This window comes from Cyprinodon variegatus, unplaced genomic scaffold (assembly GCF_000732505.1).
Source record: "Cyprinodon variegatus isolate N-32 unplaced genomic scaffold, C_variegatus-1.0 Scaffold173, whole genome shotgun sequence".
NCBI classification, from domain to species: domain Eukaryota; kingdom Metazoa; phylum Chordata; class Actinopteri; order Cyprinodontiformes; family Cyprinodontidae; genus Cyprinodon; species Cyprinodon variegatus.
In genome coordinates this window covers 758,815-781,003 of record NW_015150626.1, presented here as the reverse complement: position 1 = coordinate 781,003, position 22,189 = coordinate 758,815, and the positions used below count along the sequence as shown (strand labels likewise).

Sequence of the window (22,189 nt, the reverse complement as noted above, 5' to 3'; positions counted from 1 at the left end):
TGTTGCTATGATCTGTTTTCTGGCTTGTTGTTTTCAACAGCATATGTAAAATAGTATCAGAGGTAAATTACCTTTGTATTAACTACTTCAATGGCTTAAAGTAATCATAGAGTTTTAAGGCCAATTAACCATGAAGGTGGTTAATGATGCGTTCTTTACCTCAGACATTTAAATTAAGTGGGGAAAAAAGGGTATCATTTTTCTGACAACATGTTACAAAAAAACTGTTTAAATTAAATTAAAGCAGAAAAGTTTAGCTATTTTCTTATGTGAATAGAAGCCTTTTTGGATATATGACAGTCACATGTTCCTACATGTCTTTCCACCTTTCGGGTGTATATCAGTTAAATACGTCCTACCGGCTGGAAGTCTAGCCTAGTGTAGCCTGTATGTTAGTGTTCTGATCCATAGGATCATTGATGGAACCCTTAAATCAGCCTTCACATCCAAAACAGTCTCTCGCAGTTTGGTTTATATTGAGATTAAATTGTGAATGCTACAACATCAATTGTATAGTAAGGCTTAGGGTGTATGTAGCTTTTCTATGGATTGAAGAAGGCACAGTCTACTCTCAACTTTTCTCAGTCTTTGAGTAGACAGAACAATGTTGGACCTTCCTAGCTCTTTAAAAAGAGCTTAGATTTTATTTATTTTTACTATACTTTACTATACTTTTACTTTTAAAAAGATGAAATTGTCCAGTGAGTTGTTTTCAAACGAAATTTCTTTTTGTTTTACACTTGTGTAAACAAAATCTCTAAAGTCTCAAAGTCTCTAATGTCTAATGTCTAAAGATCCTTTAGAACAGAAAAAAAATAATTTTCCATTCTCCTGACTCTGCATAGATACAAAATAAAGTGAATTTTTTTTTCACTCTTAATTGAGGATAAGTCCATACTAAAAAAAAAAGCAAACAAATATTAAAATTTGTTTAAAATATCTATATTTTCATGAGGAGTAGAAAAGTATTCACCATTTCCATTACCTGCTTCAACTGGATCTTCATCATAGTCTTCATCATCACCGGACGACAGAGAATCTGAAACATGAGAAACACATGAGCTTTAGAAAAACATGATTCTTTCTACTCTAAGGAGGCCAGGTTCAACCCGGTCTGGAGCATTAGCTAAAGGTGCATGCGTTTCATTAATCACAGCTATAAAGTCTGCAGCCCAGAATTATGTGTGAATTAAAGATTAAATGGTGTGTAGCAACAAACGAGGTTGTGCAAATGTTCCTACCTACAGATTCAAAGATGCGTGAGTGCACATTACAGCTGGCTGTTCATTGAGAAAGTCCTGAATGAGTCTACAGTCCTGCAGAGCGTGTCAGCTCACAGATATTACAACCTAAACATTCCCATAGACGATAGGAATCAGGGGGTCATTAGAGCTCCTGCGCCAGAGTGTTTGGATCCTCGAACACATGCACACATTCGGTACTTGCTATCGTTGCAGCATACAGTAAGAGTCTGCAAGAAGCTTTGCATGTCAGACTAATTTTTTTGCAGTGCCAGATTCGGTTTAGATTTGCTTTGGCGCTCTCTCTCTCTCTCTCTTTTTTTTTTTTCTGCCAGCAGCAAGGTAACTATTTTCCGCGTGACCTTGGACTTTTCCAGTTCAGATCCACAGGTCTGGTTAATGAGAGCCAGCTGTTACCTCGACAGCCCCGGTGAGCTGAAACTGCTCCTAAAACTCCTGACTAGCAGGTCTTTGTTTCTATCATTCAACACCTGAGCCTAAAGTGTTGTACTACTGCAGTCTACACAGCAGAGAGACGGTGTCCTGAAAAATGCATCCTCAGGAGTAGCGGGGGCAATACTGGAGATATATCTGATGTATCAGGGTGGTAAACTAAAACAAAAGAACTAGGAGTTTTGTTAAAAAAAACAACTTTGTGGTGATGATGTATGGTGTTTGTACAACTAGCCAGCAGCGAGATTTTGTAATTGTTGAAATCAGTTCTTAAGAGACATGAAAAGTAATACTTTTACTCAGTCAAAAATCAGATCACTACACAAAGTTTGTCCATCATTGTTGTTTTAAAAAAGATTATTTTGGGAGAATTTTGAAGCAGATTTGATGCATCACAGCTTGCAACTATAATAGAACAAAAGTGAGGTAGGTTTTTTTAAAAGGAAAAAAATGCTTTCAGATGCTAAGATACTCTGAAATACTCGGTAAATGCTCTTTTTTTCTATAAAAGGTATATGCCAGCATATTTTCCTCACTAATTAGACCTATTATCACTTTGAGCTTGTAAGACAATTAAGAACAACTTCTGGATGAAAGAAAGATAAATCATGTTTATTCTCTCTGATTTTGCTAATTAGCTTATTTGATGTTGTTACACATTGACAGGCTTAGAACATAAAATCTAGACATTTAATCCAGATTAAATGTCCACCGCGCAATGGCAGCGCACTGCTCCCCAAGGGCATGAGTTAAATGCAGAGTGAATTTTGTTGCTCTGACAGTGTAATGACAATAAAAAAAAAAGCTGGAACACATACCTAACCCTAATCTAAACTAAATTCACAACTTGGTCCTAAAACTAAAGTCCCCACAATGTAGAATATTTCTGGGAAATAGTACCAACTTGTTAACAAAAACATTCATACTAAAATCTGTCACGTGCCGTATGCTAACCTGCTTTTACCCGAAAATCGCATCCACTTTCGTGCCTAAAAGAACTGCCATAGAAAAAAAAAAATCCATATAGACATGTTGTGGTTGCAACAGCAATGGCGAACAATTCACTCCATAGCAATTTGGATAAGTCTTTACTTATGCCTGGATTAGCTCGAATCATCAAACTTGGATTGGATTATTCTAAATAACAATCCTTTTTTTAATAATATTGTTTGAAAATGTTCATTTTATGAACATTTTTCTCAAGTCTCATCGTACTTCCATGAACCCAACACCAAGTATCATCTAATAATACCACTAAACTGGAGGTTTCTTTCACCTGCAAATATTTGAGGATCAGCACAATGGCTCTCTGTGTGTTTCCAGATAGAGCAAAGGTGGATTGTTTAAAGTAGTGGGAGGGAAGCAGTCGGCNATCTGCAAATATTTGAGGATCAGCACAATGGCTCTCTGTGTGTTTCCAGATAGAGCAAAGGTGGATTGTTTAAAGTAGTGGGAGGGAAGCAGTCGGCACTAAAGGGGAAAACAGGATATTGTCGCCTCATGCTGTTAAACGTCAGATTTTTCTGTTGATTCATGCAGGCACACGAGCGTTAAAATTGCACTTCACTAAAGCTTCACTTCACTAACACTTGCAATAAAATTCAATCAAATATGATCCTAATCCCTGAGGCATGCTGTGAGGAGCTGAAAGCAAATGTGCTTATCTGGTTTTATTTGAGAAATTCATTTAAGGGATAAAACATATAATATCTGACACTTTTGCTTAGAAATCAATGATGAGGAAAGCATGACATTATAAAGCAAATATGCTGGACCTAAAGGAGATTTCCAGCTCTGAGTAGTGCTGGAATAGTATGTGTGTATCTGAGGAGGTAAGGGGGGTAAACTTGTGCATTTATTGCCACCCCATCTGTTTTCAATGCTGCGATCTTTGAAGCTAATTGCTTTCTAATTACGTGTCAATAGAAGACTCAGCTGGTGTCCTGAGTTTTACGCTAAAGCGCCTCCTGACTTTTAAGCTGCTGCTCGCCTCCTTCTGACCCAACCACCACCACCCACAGTCCCTACCTCACTTCCTCTTCTCCTTGCAGTCTTATTAGCTCCCGGCTTTCACCACAGAGCCCTGATAATGAATTTCACCTTCAACTGTGCATCAGTAGGGGGAGATCTGGCTGAGTGTTCACGGCTGAAAGCCTGTTCCAGTATGAGGTGAAAACACGGCCCATATTACAGATTGAAGGCATGGTGTGTGGAGAGGAGAAAATCATAAAGGTAACCGCTATAATTGGACCTATTTCAGCAGGAAATAAAGAATCCAACTCTGGTTCGCCACTTATCTCTCACCTGTCACCTTGATGGTGTAATTGTTGAGCAGGGCGTTGGTATGGGCCAACCGGCACGTATAGACTCCAGAGTCCTCATACGACACATTGATGATGCGTAAAGTCCGTTGGATGACTCGCGTCCTGTTGCCAGACACCAGTCCGACGGCGTCTTTGAACCAGACAACAGGCTTGGAGGGGTCCTCCGGGTTGCAGGACATCTCCAGAGTCTCCCCTGTGCCCAAGACAAAGTTCTCCAGAAACGCTGCTTCACTGGATACTGAGTCTGAAAATAAAGAAAGAGAAAAATATATATATTTTTTATATATACAAACCAGCAAAGGTTGATTTAAACCACATTGAATGAACCAATACGCATAGCTGTTTACAGTTTCTATATTTTTAAATACTTTCAATTAATTATTTTAAGTATTTATTTAGCTAATTTTTGCTTTGAATAAAATTTATAATTCAGTAACATTGTACATTTACTTTGATACCTGATCTCAGATATTGCTTTCATCAGTAACACCAACCAAGAGCAGAAATTATGGTAAAATCGTGTTCATTAATTTGGTATTTAAGAAAATAGATTTCTTTGTCTGTAGATATGCTTTATCTTTAAATCCTTAAATTACATAATTTTATAGCTTCAGCTTGTTTAAAAGCCGTGAAGTATTCTCTATTTATCACCTTCATTAGATTATTTAATGAACAATACAAAAAAAAAAAATCTGCAGATTAATCAACTAGAAAATAATCGTTAGATTTAAACCTAATCCTTTTGCTTTTAGCTGGACTTCCCCCCATAGTTTCCTTCACCAATGCAGCCTTAGTTTGCTTGGCCAGTTTTTAACAATCATTGTCTATTTTCTGGTGCAAAGCTCACAGAACTGTATTATAGGCCTGGAAAATTCTTCCGTTGATCTAATAAATCTGGGGTTTTCCACAATAAATGCTTTTTTCACCCTATACAATGATATTTTACGGTTAAAAGGAAAGTATACTGCCTGGTCTGTGTGTGTTTGTGTGTCTGCACCCTGCACTCAGACAGCAAAGGATGAAATAAATCTGCTGAATGCTGTGCTTATATTCTATAGCTTTTAAAGCCACAAAGGTCTGACCGTTGAATTTCTAGAAGACTGAATTAAATGGGGAGCAATCACGATACAGATATAAAAAAATGAGTTTTTCTTACTCTACTTAAATGCTACTGAGTTTTAAAGCCTCAATTTTGCTGATGTTTCAGGGTCAGACCTGGATTTGGCAAATACAACAATCTACATTGGTGTGGAGAGTACAGCAAACCTGACTGTGACATAGCTAATATTTACTGGTTTTCATAAATGGCACTTTTCTTTTCTTCTAAATCCAAATTGAGAAAAAAACTTAGTCATGCTATTTTGCTTAAAAACAGGAAAAGCTGCTGTCAAGCCATAAGGCAAAGCACAGCTTTCAGAAGATGACAGATCTGGGCTGAGAGGAAAGCCTCCTCTGCGCAAAACACCAGCTCATTTATTCCTGCATGGAAAAATCAACATGTTTACCAACTTTACTAAGGATGCAGACCAGCCAGGAGGATGGAGGAGAAAGACAAGTCTGGATACGACAATGAGGTTCTTTGTTGATTCATATTAGGTGTCTCTTCTTATTCATATTCCAAAAACACAATGCAAGGATTTAGCATAGCCTAAAGGAAACAATTGTACACAAGGACACAAAGGCCACTTGTGAGGCTACTAATGCTTGCATACTTTAAGTACGTCTCCAACCCCTTCTGAAACAAATTACTCAACATGCACCTGTTTACACACAAAACCCAGAGACGGTCCAACCCCCTACCGGAGCTGAATATGTTAAGATTGTGATTTATGTTGGCAAAGACACCAACTACAAAAAAATGACGGGTAAAAACATCCTTCAGCAGCCCTTGTGAAAAAGATGACCCCAAAGCAAAGTCAGAGGACAGGAGAAAAGGTCAAAATAGACAACCACACTGAGAACATTGACTGCATAGCTGCAAAGTGGAAGGAAATTCATTCATAGCATAGAACATTTTTTTTTACAAACATAAACACGAAAAGTGTTGCATGCATTTGTGTCCAACGTTTTTTTACCCTGACTTGCATACATAAAATCCACCAATTTCCTATGAAGGCTCCCATAATTAATGATAACTGTTTTTTTGGGGTGTAGTTTAACTAAGATATCCAGATTAGGGCTGAGTTAAAAATGATACATATCTAATTTCCTGTCTAATTTCCAATTACACAGTCATGTGATTCAGATTAACAGCCCAAAATACATGTTTTTATTATCAGCAATCCAATTAGAGATTAGAGTGATCGTATTGGATTGAAAACAATAAATTCTAAATCTTGAGAATCCTAATAAATTCTCGAGATTTAAACCAATACCCAGCCTTAGCCCAAATACAACTTTATTTAACATACAATACTTTCAGAATTGACAAATATCAATACTGACCTGATACATCAGCAAAAAATCATGCTTATTTTTAATATTTATCACTTAGTGTTGAATATCAGAAAAGGCTTTATAGAATGATATTCAAACAGAGAACCATAATAAAGAATTAAAATAATTGACCCATGTATGATTAACCACTGGATTACATACATTTTAAACAGAAGTTGATTGCTTCTATCAGTCATATTAGGTGCAGGCTGATATATTCCGTTATTTGTTTTTTGGCTAATATATCAAACTGATTTCCCATATCAACATCAGATCAGGACATCCCTATTAAACCTAAGCATAAATGCAGGTTTTTCATGAAGACAAAAGAGACAAATAACGGAAGCAGGGCCAAGTCATAAAGGTGTATTTTCCCTTGATATTAGTAGGCAAATAAGACAATTTTCTAAAGAAAAAGGGTGGTTTACATTTAAATAAGTGAAAAAAAACCCCAACTCCAATATCTTATTTTGTGACTGTCTGGATCTTTATCCTCTGACATGGGAGATGGCTCGGAGCTTGTCTGCCTGGCTGTGTGTTTCCTAGATGGGGCCGCGTTTTATAGTTTCTTTTTGTATCTCTGCTTCTGTCTCCTTGAACCCCAGTCAGCCTTGGCAGATGGCCGCTCACACTGAGCCTGGTTCTGCTGGAGGTTTCTCCCTGTTAAAAGGGAGTTTTTCCTCTCCACTGTCGCTACAAGCATGCTTAGTGTGAGGGATTGCTGAAGAGTCATTGAGTCAATGCAATCAACTGGTTTTCCTTAGATAGAAAACTTTGAATCAAATTGACTGTATGATCTGGTGAATTGTAAAGTGCCTTGAGTTGACATGTGTTATGAATTGGCGCTTTACAAGTAAACGGAATTGAATTGAATTTTGTGTGCATAATATCTAATTGTCCTATTTATGGCTAAACTTAGTTATTCAATTGCCAGATCATCTTATTAACTTGCTCAAATTAAGGCCAAATACAGTTATTTTAAGAAATTTTTTTACTCATTTGATCGATTTTTGAAATTTGTAAAAATTAAGTAAAATCAGACAGTGTCGGTATCTAAACGCATCATTGGGACAGAGAGGGAGTGGAAGAGTAGTTGGTTTTCCATGGCACAAATTAACACAGTTTTGCAAGTAGAACAAAGTATCTTCACTTTCCAGAATGCAGCGCAGATTACACTACCTGCAATATTTATGGAGCAAAGTACTAGGCGGTGAATATACCTCATATCTGAGTAAGCATTTATTTTATCAGGAGTTCATAAAGTCAGTAGTTGGACCCACCAGGGGGGTCGTGAAACACCAATTGAAGTAAATAAATGTCCAATAAAATAAGTAGATGAAACATTTATCCATTTATCTAAAACACAATTCAGTTATTAAACAATATACCAATAAACTATGAAATAACTATTGAATTAAAATGAAGACTTAATTAAATGTCATGAAAATACATTTCAAAATGAATATTATTACTTCACGCTATATTCGTATATTGAAATAACAACGTAATGTTATATTAACGATGTATTTATATGTTGTTATCAGTTTGTATAACTATAATTTATAGGGTCACAAGCTGACATGTTTGGGAACTCCTGAATTAGATGAATAAATAAATGTCACATCTACTTATTTCATAGGAAACTCAAATGTATTTGTCATGATGTATTTTGGCCTTCTGTATACTGTATCTCAGGGATTTACTTCACGATGACTGTGAAAAACATCTTGTGAAAACGCCCACGTCCCTGGGGTGGGGGTGGGGGGGACCCCCACTCTAAACATGGGAGTCCTGGGTTACAGTAATAGGTAATGCTGCCTAAATGAATGTAGGATAAAAGTCAAATGTCTGTACAGTCTCAAAAATGTTTCTTGAAAATGTTTCAAGGATTCCCAAGAGGTCCTTTTGTCTTTATCCGTGGCAGAGATGTTAAGTCAATAATACACCAACAGGAGCTGCTCAGTGGCCTCTGGATTCGACTACCAGATTTACAGCACTTTTCTTGTTAAAACAAAAAGCTCCATTCAGGAGAAGAAAAAACCCACTAAAGCAGCAGAGCACAGCGCATAAATTCAAACCCAGCATGAATGACTCCCTACCTTTTTGTGTTTGAGAAGGAAACCTGAGAAAATGGACTGCAGAGTATTTTCAGGTCTTAAACATGAAAAAAGCAGCTTTATAAGGTAGATATAAAATTCTCCAGAGAGTCGTTGCTCATATTGGACTTTACAGATTCCTTTCTGAATGGACAGCAGCATTCCTTATATGCAGCACACATTTTCTCTTTAAATGCACAGTTCATTCAGGCTTTATAAAAGATTTCCAAACGTGACAGTTTTACCGGCAGAAAATATTCAATTAGCATTTGTTAACAGCGAGTCGGGAGGGTGCAATGTGTTTGCGGATCTTTTGCTTTGATCTTGGGCAAAATACATAAGAAGAATATTCATTTCCAACTTTGATGTTTACAGAGCCAGAAGCTGAACAAATGCAATATACAGAGAGAGCAAAGCAAAGCAGAGATGCACAGAGCATGTTCTAAAGAATCCAATTTCTTAGGTGTCACACAGAAACAAAGCAAAGGCCACCTTTCTTGTTCTTCTTCAAGGCTAAATTATCTGCTGCTACTTTGGATTCTGAACTTTGAAATGTGGATTTAAAGCTGCAGTGCATTAAAGTGTCCTCAGCTTGAAGGACCTCACGTTTTGTGAATGCACAACTGTTAGGCAGCAGATCCTCAACTTATGGAGCTTTAGTCCAGACTGTAAAATGGTAGAAATCCTGCAGTTTGAAGTCAGAGGTTTTAAAAAAACTGTTCTATGAATGAGCTAAGGAGAAATATGCATAGAGGAATTCCTAATTACTTTCAGCCATTATTGAAAGAAAGGAAACAATTGTGCAGCTGTGTGGCCAGCTGTGCCAATCTGTGTTGGTAAGAAGATCCCTGTTCTTAACTTATGGAGGAGAATGACTTTAACATATATTTTTACTTGGACAGGATGTGTGGCTGAAGCAAACATTTTTTTAATCCTGAAATAAAATTAGATTTGTTAAGGTAAGGTTCTGTGAAGTTATAAACAATAATAATCTGGGAAAGTAATCTTTAGAGGGGTGAAGGCATAACAACTGGTTTTAAGTGGATTTTACAGTTTTTTGAACAATTTAAACTAAAAAAATGTAGATCTTAAGGAAAAAAATGCTGCATTATGGGTTATGTAAACATTAAAATGAGACTGCTGTCTTTTTGCTGTTGTTTTCCAGTGAACCATTGATAGAGACAACAGTTGGTGTTGGTAAACTCAGGCAATTAATCTGGGTTTTACACTGATGGTCAGTACTACAGGAAAACTTCCAAAACACTACAACGCCTGCAAAAGAACAGGATTGTTGCAAAATCTAAAGTTTGGTATTCTGAGTATTATGATGGAAAATTCACACAGAAACAAACACTGGTCACCTGAGAAGATCTAAAACTTTAAACAAGAAACACACAAAACACAAGCTGTTGATTGAAAGTAAAAAATATTTGGATCTAACAAGTAATCAGAATTGTGAAATATAAGTGAAATATTAAAAGTAACTACAAATAGGCTCTTCACTGTAGAAGTTATAACCGAGTGAAAAATGTTTAATAATTGCAACATTAGTTTATTGGACATAAAAAAACTAAAGAAGAAGCTTCTTTCCCTTTATTTTACAGAGACATAGTTTGTGGTTTGTTTAGCAAAAACACCAAAGAGCTTAAGGGAAAACACTGTTAATTTAGTTATCCTAACCAAAGTAGCTATGCTAGTTGCCAACGTGAAAGATTGTTTCAAATGTCCTTTGATGCAAAATAATAAAACCATGTTTAGTAGTAATTCCTGTATTGCACGCAAAGTGAAAGCACCAAGAAACAATCCTAAATCCTGTTCAGGTTTATTTTCCACAATCTCACCCTGAAATAATATTCTTCTCCAAACCTTGATGTACAAGAACTGACCTTGAACTGTTTTTTTTTATTTTTTAAACAGGACAGAAAAAACATTGCTGAAATCCTGATAATTTGGTCTACAAACGCTGTATGTGTTTATTTAGGTAGAATGTGCTGATGGTTTCTTTTTCAGATCATTAGCACCGTTTAAACTGGTAATGTGTGATGCTAAAGATGTCTGATAGAGAAACAAAAACTAACAAAGCAGATCAACCAAAGTTCTGTTCCGGCTTTCTGGTTCCATCCAGCTACATATTAACATCTCCACATTCCCGCTGCTTTCCCGTCCGGCACACCATGTGTGAGCTGTTGGAGCAGAGGGTCGCAGCGCTATCGCCGGAACCGAACCCCAGCTGGAAGCAATGTGTGAGATCTACTTTTCAATGTGGATGTGGGTTCAGATGTGTGTGTGTGTGGAGGATTGTAAACGAGGTGCTTTGTCTGTGTAGTTCTGTGGCCCTGGCTGGACAGTCACTCCATAAATCAAGAGGCCCATGCCCTCCTGGCCCTTCTTACCCTTTCAGAGCAATATCATAACAAATAGCCCTTCAGAATAATATAAAGTCTGTCTCTCAGATACTGGGCTGTGTTGTCTGTTAAAGTGCCGTACAGAGCCTCCATCTTTTCTGTGCATCTGAAGAGGTTTATTTATCCTCTACAAACTTCTTCAGGGGCCAGTGGGCAGGCCAAGGCCCCAGGGATAAAAAGTGCTCTTTATGTGGGAAGTCTTTCCAAACGTCTCCCTATATAATGTGCACACATAACGCTGCAGGGTTGAGTAAAAGATCTTGGAGGACCAGGAAGAAGTGTAGACTAACCATCTCTGTGATGTCTGTCATATCAGCTTGATTTAGTATAGTTGGATTTAAAATGACATTTACTGAAACACTGCAGGGTGTCAGGTGCTCTGCTACAGCTTTCACACTACGTGAAAATCTTATCACGACCAACAATTGCAATGTGTTTTATTGGGATTGTGTTTGACAGACTGGCAAAAAAAAAAAGCTGAAAAATGCAGCCTACAGAGCCCCATGAGGCCCACAATTCACCTGGGATCTGGTGCCTGGACAAATATTTATAGAAAGCCATTTTTAAATGACACCAACAAAAATGTTGACTGTTTGGTTTGATGATAACAGAGCCCTCTGCCCAGCTGCATCCCCATCGGGAAGCATGATGGCGGCAGCATCAAATGCACACTATGTTTTTCAGATTATCAAACTTTGTGTTGGTTTTGAGCATAGAATCCCATATTTAAATCCATTGAGGTTTATTAATGTGACAGAATATGAAAAAGACACTAATATATGCATTATATATATGCATTAAGGTAGAAATTGTTCACCCATGCCCTTTATTTTGCAGCCATCCCCTCCTTAGGGCCAAATAGCCTAACAAGATGCCATATAAATAATAACAGATTATTGGACTGACTTACCTAACAGGTACTTTGATTTGATTTGAGTAGAAAAGCAGCAGAATTTGCCTTATTTAAAGCCATATCTGAGTTTGAACTGCTTTAGAAAGCAATGGATTCCAGATGATCCGGGGAGACATTTATCTTTATTCTGCTCCCTTTTTTCCTCCTCCTCACTACATTTAACTAATCATACGACAAGGCCGTGTTTCCCACATGTGCAGAGCAGGTCTGCTCCCAGAGCAGCAGCATATAGTTCAGCAACAAATGGCCTGTTGCAGGTAATTAGTTTGCTTCTACTACTGTAAAAGGCTGGATTCCCGGTTTCCGAGCATTCAGCAATCACTCAGAGTTCCAGATGTGTACGGAGCCTGCACCGGAGACAAAATAACCCGCAGCAAAATGGGATTTGCATGTATGGATTCAATAACTTATGCAGCTAAACTTTAGCTCAGATATTTCAACTCAAATGCAATAAGCATCCTGCAAATATAATAAGAAATGAATGCTGATCAGCAAACAGGTTCACAATATATGGCTGCAGCTATTAGTGAAGATGATGTTTCCTATAACCTCAATCACTTCCACAGCTTTTGCTTTCACACAACAGAGCTGATTTAAAATGAAAAAACAAAGCTGTTTTATCATAGGAACTCTGAATTCAGTGTGGTGGAGATTTGGTCTTTTTGCAACATCATTAGTATAACATCATTAGTATAACATTTGATTCTGTACGCTAGCTGTTAATAACGTCAGGCAAACTGAGCAGTATTTTCACAGTATTTGTTTTTTCTAGTTCTAGTAAGTAAATTCTTCTTAAAGTAAGTTTTTTTTAACAAAAAAAAGTTTTCTATCTTGTAATAGGATGATATACTTTTAAAATAAAATAAAACATACTTCATCATTATCTTTATATCAAGTGCATGATTTCTAATTATCTTATTTTAAGACTTAAAATCTTTATTTCATGGTAGATCATCTTATGTACCTGCTCAAATTAAGGGCACATTTTAAAATATTTAAAGAAAGGTTTACATATTTTTATATCGGTTTCTGCTGTGGAAAAATGTACCTTTGTCCCACAGGGTCTGTAGTTTTCATTGCTGTACACAGATTACATGAAATTGCTGGATTGTAAAGCCTGGTGGACCATTTTGTAAAATTACACAACTACTGTATACAGCATATTGTTGGGTTCTTTCCAAGAAAAAACAAAAAACCCAACAACAAATGAACTTAGATTTAGAAAAGTATGAAAGTTAATCTTGCTTTAATTGTTCACTTCTTATTCTAAGCATCCATCTATACACTATATATAACGTCTTTTTTGTCGTACTTTTATCGTATCTGTCGCTATGAAACCCAAAGTTTAGGTGAACACCTTTTATACACAGAGCTGGAGCGTTATAAACAGACAGGCAGCCTCAGACTGGGATGTCCTCAGCAGCAGCAGCAGCAGCAGCAGCAGCAGCTCGTCTGCTCGCTGTTCCCGCCAACAGATTCTTCAGCTTCTACTTCCTCTGCTCTAAAAACTGCAGCGGCTGCCAAGCGCTTGGCACGCTCAACAACCTGTCAGACAAGCCAGTATCACATGACCTTCAAACAGGATCTGCACAACCCCCCCCCCCCCCCCCCAACTTTGCATCTCACCACCACCAACAACAACAAGCATCTCCTCCCCCCTTAACAAAGAGCACATTTTTCTTCCTTCATTTCAGAACCACTCAGATTGTAAATCCTGCTCGTCTTTGGAAAGTCTCCCTCTTCTGTCACTCGTTTTTCTTTTTCTCCTCTCCTTTCTCAAATGTGCAGTGAAAACCCCTAATCTCTGTTTAATATGGTTTGGCCGGATGTAAATACCTCTGGACAATGCCTTTAATCTGGGCCGGCCTGACAACCTCACACCGATGCAGTGAAGCCTGCCAAGAGGAGAGAGATCAAGGAGGAGAGGGAGAAAAGGGGGAAGGGTCTCTCCACCAAGCTGTGCCGCTTCATCAAAAGAGCCCCCAAAATCAAGTTAAAGATAGACCTCGCCTCTAAACATCCCGCCCCGGACTGTGCCAGCATGAACACCCCTCCTCCCCCTCCACTCCCGCTCAGGCCTGGACCTAAGCTCAGCTGCACTAACGAGCATCGGAAGCGACTGTACATCCAGAGTTTCTTGGCAGAGCCCAATCGTCTTCACTCCTTTCAGACCCTTTTTGCCCCCCCCATCCCTTCTGCCTAAGAACAGGGTGTGGGTCTGGCTCATGGTAATTGTCATTCCAAAGACGAGCTGGCCTAGTTTCAATTCAGCAGACAAGTGTAAGAAGCCGGACCCCCAAACAGCCAAGATGTCTGCAAAGTGAGCGCAAGGAGGGGGTTACTGGACAACATAATTAGACTTCTCAAAACAACACCAAGGAACCAATCTGATTACAAGGTGGCTTTATGAGGTATGAATGCTCACTGCAGAGTCTCTAGTTTGAGCAGCAGGATCCCTTCATGTTCTGGGGGGCGATTTTCATGAACGTTCCCAATGGAAGTCAGGATGACATGGGAATGTCAAATGATGGAGACAAAGAACATTTAAAAAAAAAAAAAAATCTTTAAAAAAAACTGACTTAAAGTTATAAAAGTCAGTTATAAAAATGTCAGGTTGCATAATTTGCAATCCTGGTTGAAAACAACTTTTCAAAGTTTGAAAGTAGTGCCTGAACGTCTCTTATCTGGACGTCTGGAGACACAAAACAGCTGATGGAAACCATCTTCAAACACACTGACACAGCATGAGGAGATGGCTGATTGAAATGTTGAACTCTGACCTCTGATGACCTCAACTAGAACCCTGCCCTGACCTCCCAGGGCGCCAAGTGTGACCTCTTCACAAACACACCTACACACAGGGAGAACTACTAAAGCAGCCCAAGATAAACGCCAGAGATAACAGTGTGTATCCTCGCAGAAAGGGAAGAAATTCACTGATTTATTAAAAGTGTGATAGGCGGCCATATTAGCTTGGATCTAGAACACAAAGTCTTATATATTCCCTCATGTCTTCTGAGAGGAGTTAAGTAAGAATGTCAAAAAGTCACGTTTGATAAATAATTATACAATCAGTTTAATTTAAACCTATTCTCCATACACATGAATGTTTTCTGTGCGCATATTAAACCATGAGGTAACCAAAATGTCACATGTATGAGATGATGCTCCTTCTCTGCACTCATGCAAATGTCTGCTAATCCAGGAGGGGTGGCTCCTGCATGTTGATGACTGGATGCATTCACCTGGTTAAGCTTATATAGAATTTTTTTTTCTGACTGGATGATCTGATTGAATTGTCTCTATAAAATAAATCAAGATGACGTGTGTTTTGAATTGAATTTACAGAAATAAACTGAACTGAAATGTTAAATAAAAGCATCTCCTGCTGCATGATGCCGCCTCCATCTAAAGGGGGCTGAAAATCCAAAGCCGAAACAGTGATAATTGTGGTTATCACATACCAAATGTAAAAAAAAACCCTTTTAACTAGGAGGGTTTTTAGCTTTATTTACAGTTGTGAGCTTTTGTAGCGTCTGTTGTTATCACTTATATCCATGCTCTCTTTCCTGCGCAGGACTGCTTCTATGGTTTCTGTCAGTTAGAGCCTCACTTTATCAGCAGGCTGTCAGAAAACCAAACCAGTTCTATCACAGTTGTTTAAGTTGATCCTTCCAGATAGACACCGGCCCTAAACCCCTCTGAGTTCTACAAAGCTTTAATGATTAGCAGGATTTTATTCTGTGATTCACACCAAACAGGCCTCTGTGTGCTGTGATAAAGATCACATTGGAAACAGTGCAGACTATTACCAAACAGACATTTAAAACTAAGAAAAAAATCTTTTCACATCAGATATTGAAAAAAATTATGAATAAAATCAGCTGCACAACTTATAGGCAGAATGACATCAGCTCCTCCTTCTTCTTTCCAAGGTGAAGACGGCTTCCATTACACTCTGCAGACGGTACAAGGGTTTATTATTTTAGCTCTCCTGGCAAAATAACATAAGGGAATACTGTGTGTGCATGTGTGGGGTGGGATGGGAGGGATTTGGTTTCAATATTAGATGTGTCAGCTGTGCTGGAAGTGGGAGAGTGTTAAACAGAAGCACATATCAGGGTGAGAGCACAGACCTCTGGATCTTTTCAGCAGTGAACAAAGATAGATGGATGAAGCACTACAGAAAGAAAGGAAAGAAAATAAAGACGGAGCGAGAAGTAGGTGACCTAATTAGACTGTATTAAGGAAAAGGGTAAAGTTAGCAGATGTGTAGGAGCATGCATTTGGAAGAGGAGACAAAGAAAGGGACGGAAAGTGAAGAAAAGAGGAGGGAGACGTGAGGAAGAAGATGAAAGAGAGCGGACACACTTCCAGAGCAGGATGTACATATGCAGCGTTGCCTCCTTCTCTCAACCTCTGACACAAACTGTAACCCTTGTCTGTTGGCTCTAATTTTTTATTCACAGAAATGCTAATGCCGAACAGCAGAGCCAGACTACAGTTTATTCATGGTTAGAGGTCGGAATGATAGACAGATGCAAAGGGGAAGATCCTCTGTGGCTCTGTTTTACAGCGTCCAACATGCTGAGCTAAAGAGGCCTTCTTACTGTTAGGCCTCTGATCGGAAGGGGAGGCAGACATAGAGTCCAAAAAATCAGCATATCCAAGGTTAGCTTCCATTCTGGAGCTTCTGTGGGGTTTACACCAGGCATTAGCTGGCATGAGAGTCTCCATCCATACCAAGCAAAGCAGGGGAATTGAAAAAATGGGAACATACAGACACAATTAATTAGGATTTGGTAATTAGTGCAAAACATCAGGGGTTGTGCAACAATCTACTGTACGATCCACATCAGCGTTTCATTTACAGGGAAAGTGTAGTAAAAGAATGGTTGTCCTGTTTGCTTTACTCTGTCTTTCTTCCTGCGAGAGCCTCAGCTCTGCTGAGTGGGACAGACACGAGTACAGCAGAGTGTTGCTAGAAAACTGCTCATTATCTTCAAGGTGCAAAGAAACACAAACGTCTTCCATGCCAGTAAGTAGGGGTTTGACAGAACACATAAATCCTGTTTTGGGACAATTGCCTATTTGTTTACAGAGACTAATAAAAGGTATAGACTACAGAACTAAATAGAAGAACCAATTACCACTGATTGGATGAATGGTTAAGGTGTGTTGAATTATCATAATAATATAATTGTCAGCCTACTTTGGTGATAGGGGTGTGGTTAGGGGTTGCTGGAGGTAAATCCAATTGTTTAGAGTCTGATCTTGCTATAAATCTAAACATGGCTTCTTATCTGTCAGATGTGGGAAAGATTTTTGCACTACAAGCATGTTGATGTTTCACATTAGGGTTCCATTGTTTTCATGACCTTGAAGCATGCTTTAAACTTCCTCTGCCTGGTTGTGTTGTGCCAACCCACATTAAGCATATTAATTCCAACTAAGGGCCGGTGTGAAAAAGTCAGTGTTAAATTTTTTCTGAACAACATTAAGCACCTCGGTGATTTTAAAAACTACATTTTGTTAAATTGGGATTATACTGCAAATGCAATTAACTGCATAGCCCAAGTGGATACTATGGGTTAAATTTACTAATGGACTTAACAAACTAAGACATTACGTGATCTTAAAATATCTTATAAATGAAACCCTTCTCATTGGAATTGAAAGCTCAAAGCATGGAAACACACATCGTAAAACAGGTTAAAACTTGCTTGATATATTGGCAGCTTTTTTTTAAACGGCAAATACATTCCGACGATTCACTGAAGAACATTCAGCTCAATAACTGATGGCAGTAAATCTAAATGACAGTGGGACAGGTGCATATTATGATAAAGAGGGGGTGAAAAACCAGATATGTTTTAATAAAAAAGCAAAGCTGAATAAACTGTATTTTTTTGGCTGTAAGGAAGAAATAAAAAAGGCTTATGTTCCAATTTTAGAATAGTCATTCTGATACGACACAATGAGTCCTTCTGCTCCCCCTGTTGTCTGCTTGATCTGTTAAGTATCTCAACAATTGCCTTAAGGGGGAGCTTTGTAATTAAAAACCTACCGTATGTCAACAGCACTGTCAGCCTACGGGCCAAGAACTGCCCTGAACCGCAGCCAGGGTAGAGCACAGGACATGTACAGGTGTGTATGAAACAGAGAAGTGTGTGTAAGTGCCTCAAAGACATCATTAGACTGCAGCACAGTACATGCAGCTATGGGGTGGGAGGGAGTTTCTATCAGCTTAAAGGCTGATAGAAACTTCAAAACAAATCAAAAAAGGAGAAAGTAAGCAGATTTCTGGGCCAATAACAATGTGTTTCAAGTGCAAAAACTCCTCATGTAGGTGCACTGAAAGTCCAAAGAAACACAAGCAGAGAAAAAAACAGGAATATGAAGATGGCACAGGTTAGACACGGGCATGGAGATCTGTCTTTTCATCCATAATTCATCGACGGCTCGTAGAGAAGATTTCAAAGGGCCTTAATGATGTGTAATAACACACAGACAGGTGAGAGCACCAGACAGGGTCTGAATGAGGCAAGCTGGCTGAGCGTGACCTGCTGATCTGCAGCTGGCAGCTCAGATTTAATAAAGACGACAAACATAAGCAGACATTTAAAACCAGATAGTCCTCTGGAGCAATTTCTACTTTAAAAAGTAAAATTAAAGAAGCAACCAAAGCTATCCCTGCCCTGTAGCACAGAACAATAATTTCGACTCTCATATTTCAGTGCAAAACTGTTTGTAATCTTAAAGATTTCCTGTTTTCTACTTTTGTGTTACCAGTTAAAAAAGTTTCAAACAATTAACTCTTCTTTTTTAAACAATACTTCCAAAACACCCTTGCCCTATGTGAAAGGTAATCTTCTTTAAAACCTAACATCTGATTACTGTGCACTATCAACTTTCGTCACTTTTAAAATGTTTTTTTTATTTTTTTATTTGAAGGTGGAACTTATATGAGGAAGTAAACTACTTGTGACTGGCTACATTTCGGGATGTCCCGCCTCTTGAGACAGCACTATTTTCTTCCTAGCTGCAGCTAGTATCATTAGAAATACTTCTCCTTTTACTAGCAAACTCAGGCTAGTAATTGTTTTCACTACCCAATCTGTACCAGAGGTACGATTCGTATTACCAGCTCATTTGCGCATGAGCAACCAGATATACATTCGGGTTTCAATAAATAATGTAATTATGGTACTAGAATTACTTTTTTATATCCTAAACTCACTAAAGAATGCCACGCACATCTTTAAACCATGTTTTATGACTTTTCTGATACAATTTGATGCTTTTTACATTTTCTCCATTAAACTGCTTGTCTGACGTCAGCATCGGACATGCTCAGAGCTGTCCGGCAAAATACGATTAAACCAAATTTTTCTGCATTTTAGTTGTTTCTTTCTTTAGATTACCCACTATATACCATAATGGTAACACGAAAGGAAAACACAAAACTCAATAAGACCACATTAAGTTAGTGGAAGTAGCACAGAAATTATTTTAGGGCATTTATTTTGTCTGGAAATACTGTGTAAACCTTTAACAAATGATAGTTTAGTACACTTATTTCAAAAAAGTAAAAAAAAAAAAAAACAGGGGAACTGTTCAGTTTTTAATACCTTCACTGAAAGGTGTCTTAAGTGTCTGCCTGATTACTTGCATCATAGAGTTAACACAAAGCTGCCATTGTTTGAAAAATCAGCCTTCTCTAAAGCTTGTTTGACCTGTATTTTTCCCACGCATTGCCAAAAGATTTCCTGATAACGTTGCCAGGGAAGTATACATCATACAGGGGCTTAAAAAGCTAACATATTTCTGTTAAAGAGTAGGAGCTATTTACAGTAGAGCCAAGTTTTGATAAACAGCCTGATTTCTCCTGGCTCTTTAGCCCACACATGAAGCACATAATTTGATGATTTCAGGGAATTGATGTAGGTTACTTCATAATTTATACATGGATGATGATATTCTGAAAACAAATCCCTTCAACATGCAACAGAAAGGCAAAATTAATCCAATAAAGCAAAAAGTAGCGAGATATCACCTAAATGAGAAAACATACAGTAGTAGCCCCTCCTCCATTTGCTGCTGCACACTGTTGGTCAGCTGCCTGAATAAAAAAGGATTCTACTGTTTTTTTTTTTTAAAGAGGGAATTGATGATCTGGAAATGGTTAAACTTGTTACACTTATTTTACTCTAAATAAACATTGAAATTTCACAAAATGACAAAACAAATAGATGTGGTTTGAAAAATAAAAGAGCCAAATTAGTTTTTTTAAAACAAAACTACATCTACAAAACATCTAGAATGGTTTAAAAATCCATATATATTATAAAAGAATGGTTTTGTAGAATTTGGTGGATCCAAAAAATATAAAAGTTTACTTTTGGTTGGCGCCATGAAAGGATTGAACACTGATAGAAAAAGTAGGTTGAAGTCAAATGAGATGGAGCTCAGGTGTTGCCAGATCCTTGTGGCTCCATGAAAGAGAAAGCAATTGCTTCTTCTCAGCGTTTCATGCTGTTGGGACAAAAGACAGATGGAGCTGGAAACAGGTGAATTTTGAAATAAAATCTGTTAAAAGCGTCAAAAGATGGGTGGGACGGATGACCTAAAGAATTCCCCAAATCTATCTGCAGCAGAAGGTGCAGATAGATCACCCTTTAGCATTGCAGGCTAAGTATAGGTCTGTCACAAAAATACTAATGGAATACATCATGGTTTGTGGTCACAGAGTGATAAAATGTCACATAAAAGGCCACCAGCAGGAGGTGTGTGTGGCTGTGTGTGTGTGTGGTCAGTGAATAAAGGTGGAAGAATGAGCCACACATACATACAGCCTCTGTCCTTCATCACTGCTCTCTGACATCAGCTAACCGGGCTTTCCAAAATGCATTTTCCCCTCTCTTCCAACATTCAGGAATGCCACCATCTTTTGGACAAATAAACAACCGTGCAGAGTTAATGGAAATGTGGGACTGCACGTCACACTCCCTCACAGACAGACCACAGAACCGCCTCGCTATACTAAAGCACACAGGGAATAGGTCTGGAAATGACTCTTTTTAAAGCTCATTTTATGATTATTTTTTAATGGGCAGTTTTGTTCTTTGGGTGAGTTTTTTTTATACATAAAATTACATGCTTTCAGGGCCTTCGGTGGAATAAACCCTCCCTCGAAATAATTACAGGTTTTTTTTTTTTTATTGAAAATGTTCCATAAGCGAAAAGCAACTATTATATTTCTTTTAAGCAGAAATAGCTGTTTCACCTCTAGGAGGGATCCTATTACCAGCAAAGAAAAAAAAAAACAAATTAAAAAGAGAAATTACCACTGTCTGTGGTCAAAAATGAATAAAAAAGGCAAAATAAAAAAGCTTTCAGGCTGTTTCAAGCTTTTAAGGACATTTCAGTCCTCGGCACCTTTTGATCAGTTTCTGACACATAGATATATCAAACCTCCATCCAACTCTTCACACCCACAAAATCACAAACTGAAAGCGTCGACCTAAGAAACAACTTCACCTCTCTGAGGGGAAATCATGCCATCTGCCACTAAACGACAGTCATTTTACCCCCACAGCTCATCCATCTGTGGACACGGGAACTCTGCTGGAGCCCAGAAAGCAGCAGGGGGGACAAGCCGGACATACCTACTAGGTGGGGACACGCAGAAAAATGGAGCAATACCAAATATTGATGATTTATAGAAGATGAAGTTAAAGAACCAATACGTAAAAAATGTACAGAAAAATTTACAAATTCTCATCAAACACTCAGATTGGAAACAAATATTTCCTATGAACAATCGGCCATCAAGACATCAAAACAAGTTTTTCCCTTCTAAAACCTGAAGGTACAGAGCCGACGACTTTTATGCCTGAAGCTCTTATCTACTTCCTGGTTCCTGAGCTTACTGTAAGAGAATCGTAAAAGTTGCCAATAGAGAGTGAAGCATTTAGTGTTTTATGTTGGCAAACGCTGGCACCCTTCAATCTGAGCATGCACACATCAGCTGGGCTGCTGCTATCAACAACACCATTTACATATAAATGACAAGAGTTGAGCCTTTTTTTCAGTGCTTTGTCCTGTTTCTCTCCTAGACATATCTATTTATAGACAGTTTAGTTTCATATTAATTTATTCATAATTCTCAACACATGTCACCTCAAGGCACTTTACAGTTCAACCAGATCATACAGTCAAATTGATAGAAAGTTTTCTATCTAAGGAAAACCAGTTGATTGCATTGACTCATTGACTCAAATACAATCCCTCACACTAAGCATGCTTGTAGCGACAGTGG

At 38.2% G+C, this 22,189-nt stretch overlaps 1 protein-coding gene across 11 annotated transcripts in view; it reads right to left on the bottom strand.

Moving 5' to 3' along the window:
- LOC107087110 (fibroblast growth factor receptor 3-like) overlaps nucleotides 1-22,189 on the bottom strand; it is a 64,124-nt gene that overhangs the window by 30,049 nt on the left and 11,886 nt on the right. For 8 of the 11 annotated variants that reach the window (XM_015378482.1, XM_015378485.1, XM_015378486.1 and 5 more), the window contains exons 3-4: nucleotides 3,999-4,262; nucleotides 974-1,039 (exon numbers count right to left, since the gene is read on the bottom strand). In XM_015378482.1, the coding sequence (XP_015233968.1) occupies nucleotides 974-1,039; nucleotides 3,999-4,262 (330 nt within the window). The remainder of the gene's footprint in view (nucleotides 1-973; nucleotides 1,040-3,998; nucleotides 4,263-22,189) is intronic. The other 3 variants (XM_015378489.1, XM_015378490.1, XM_015378492.1) reach the window with 1 other exon arrangement.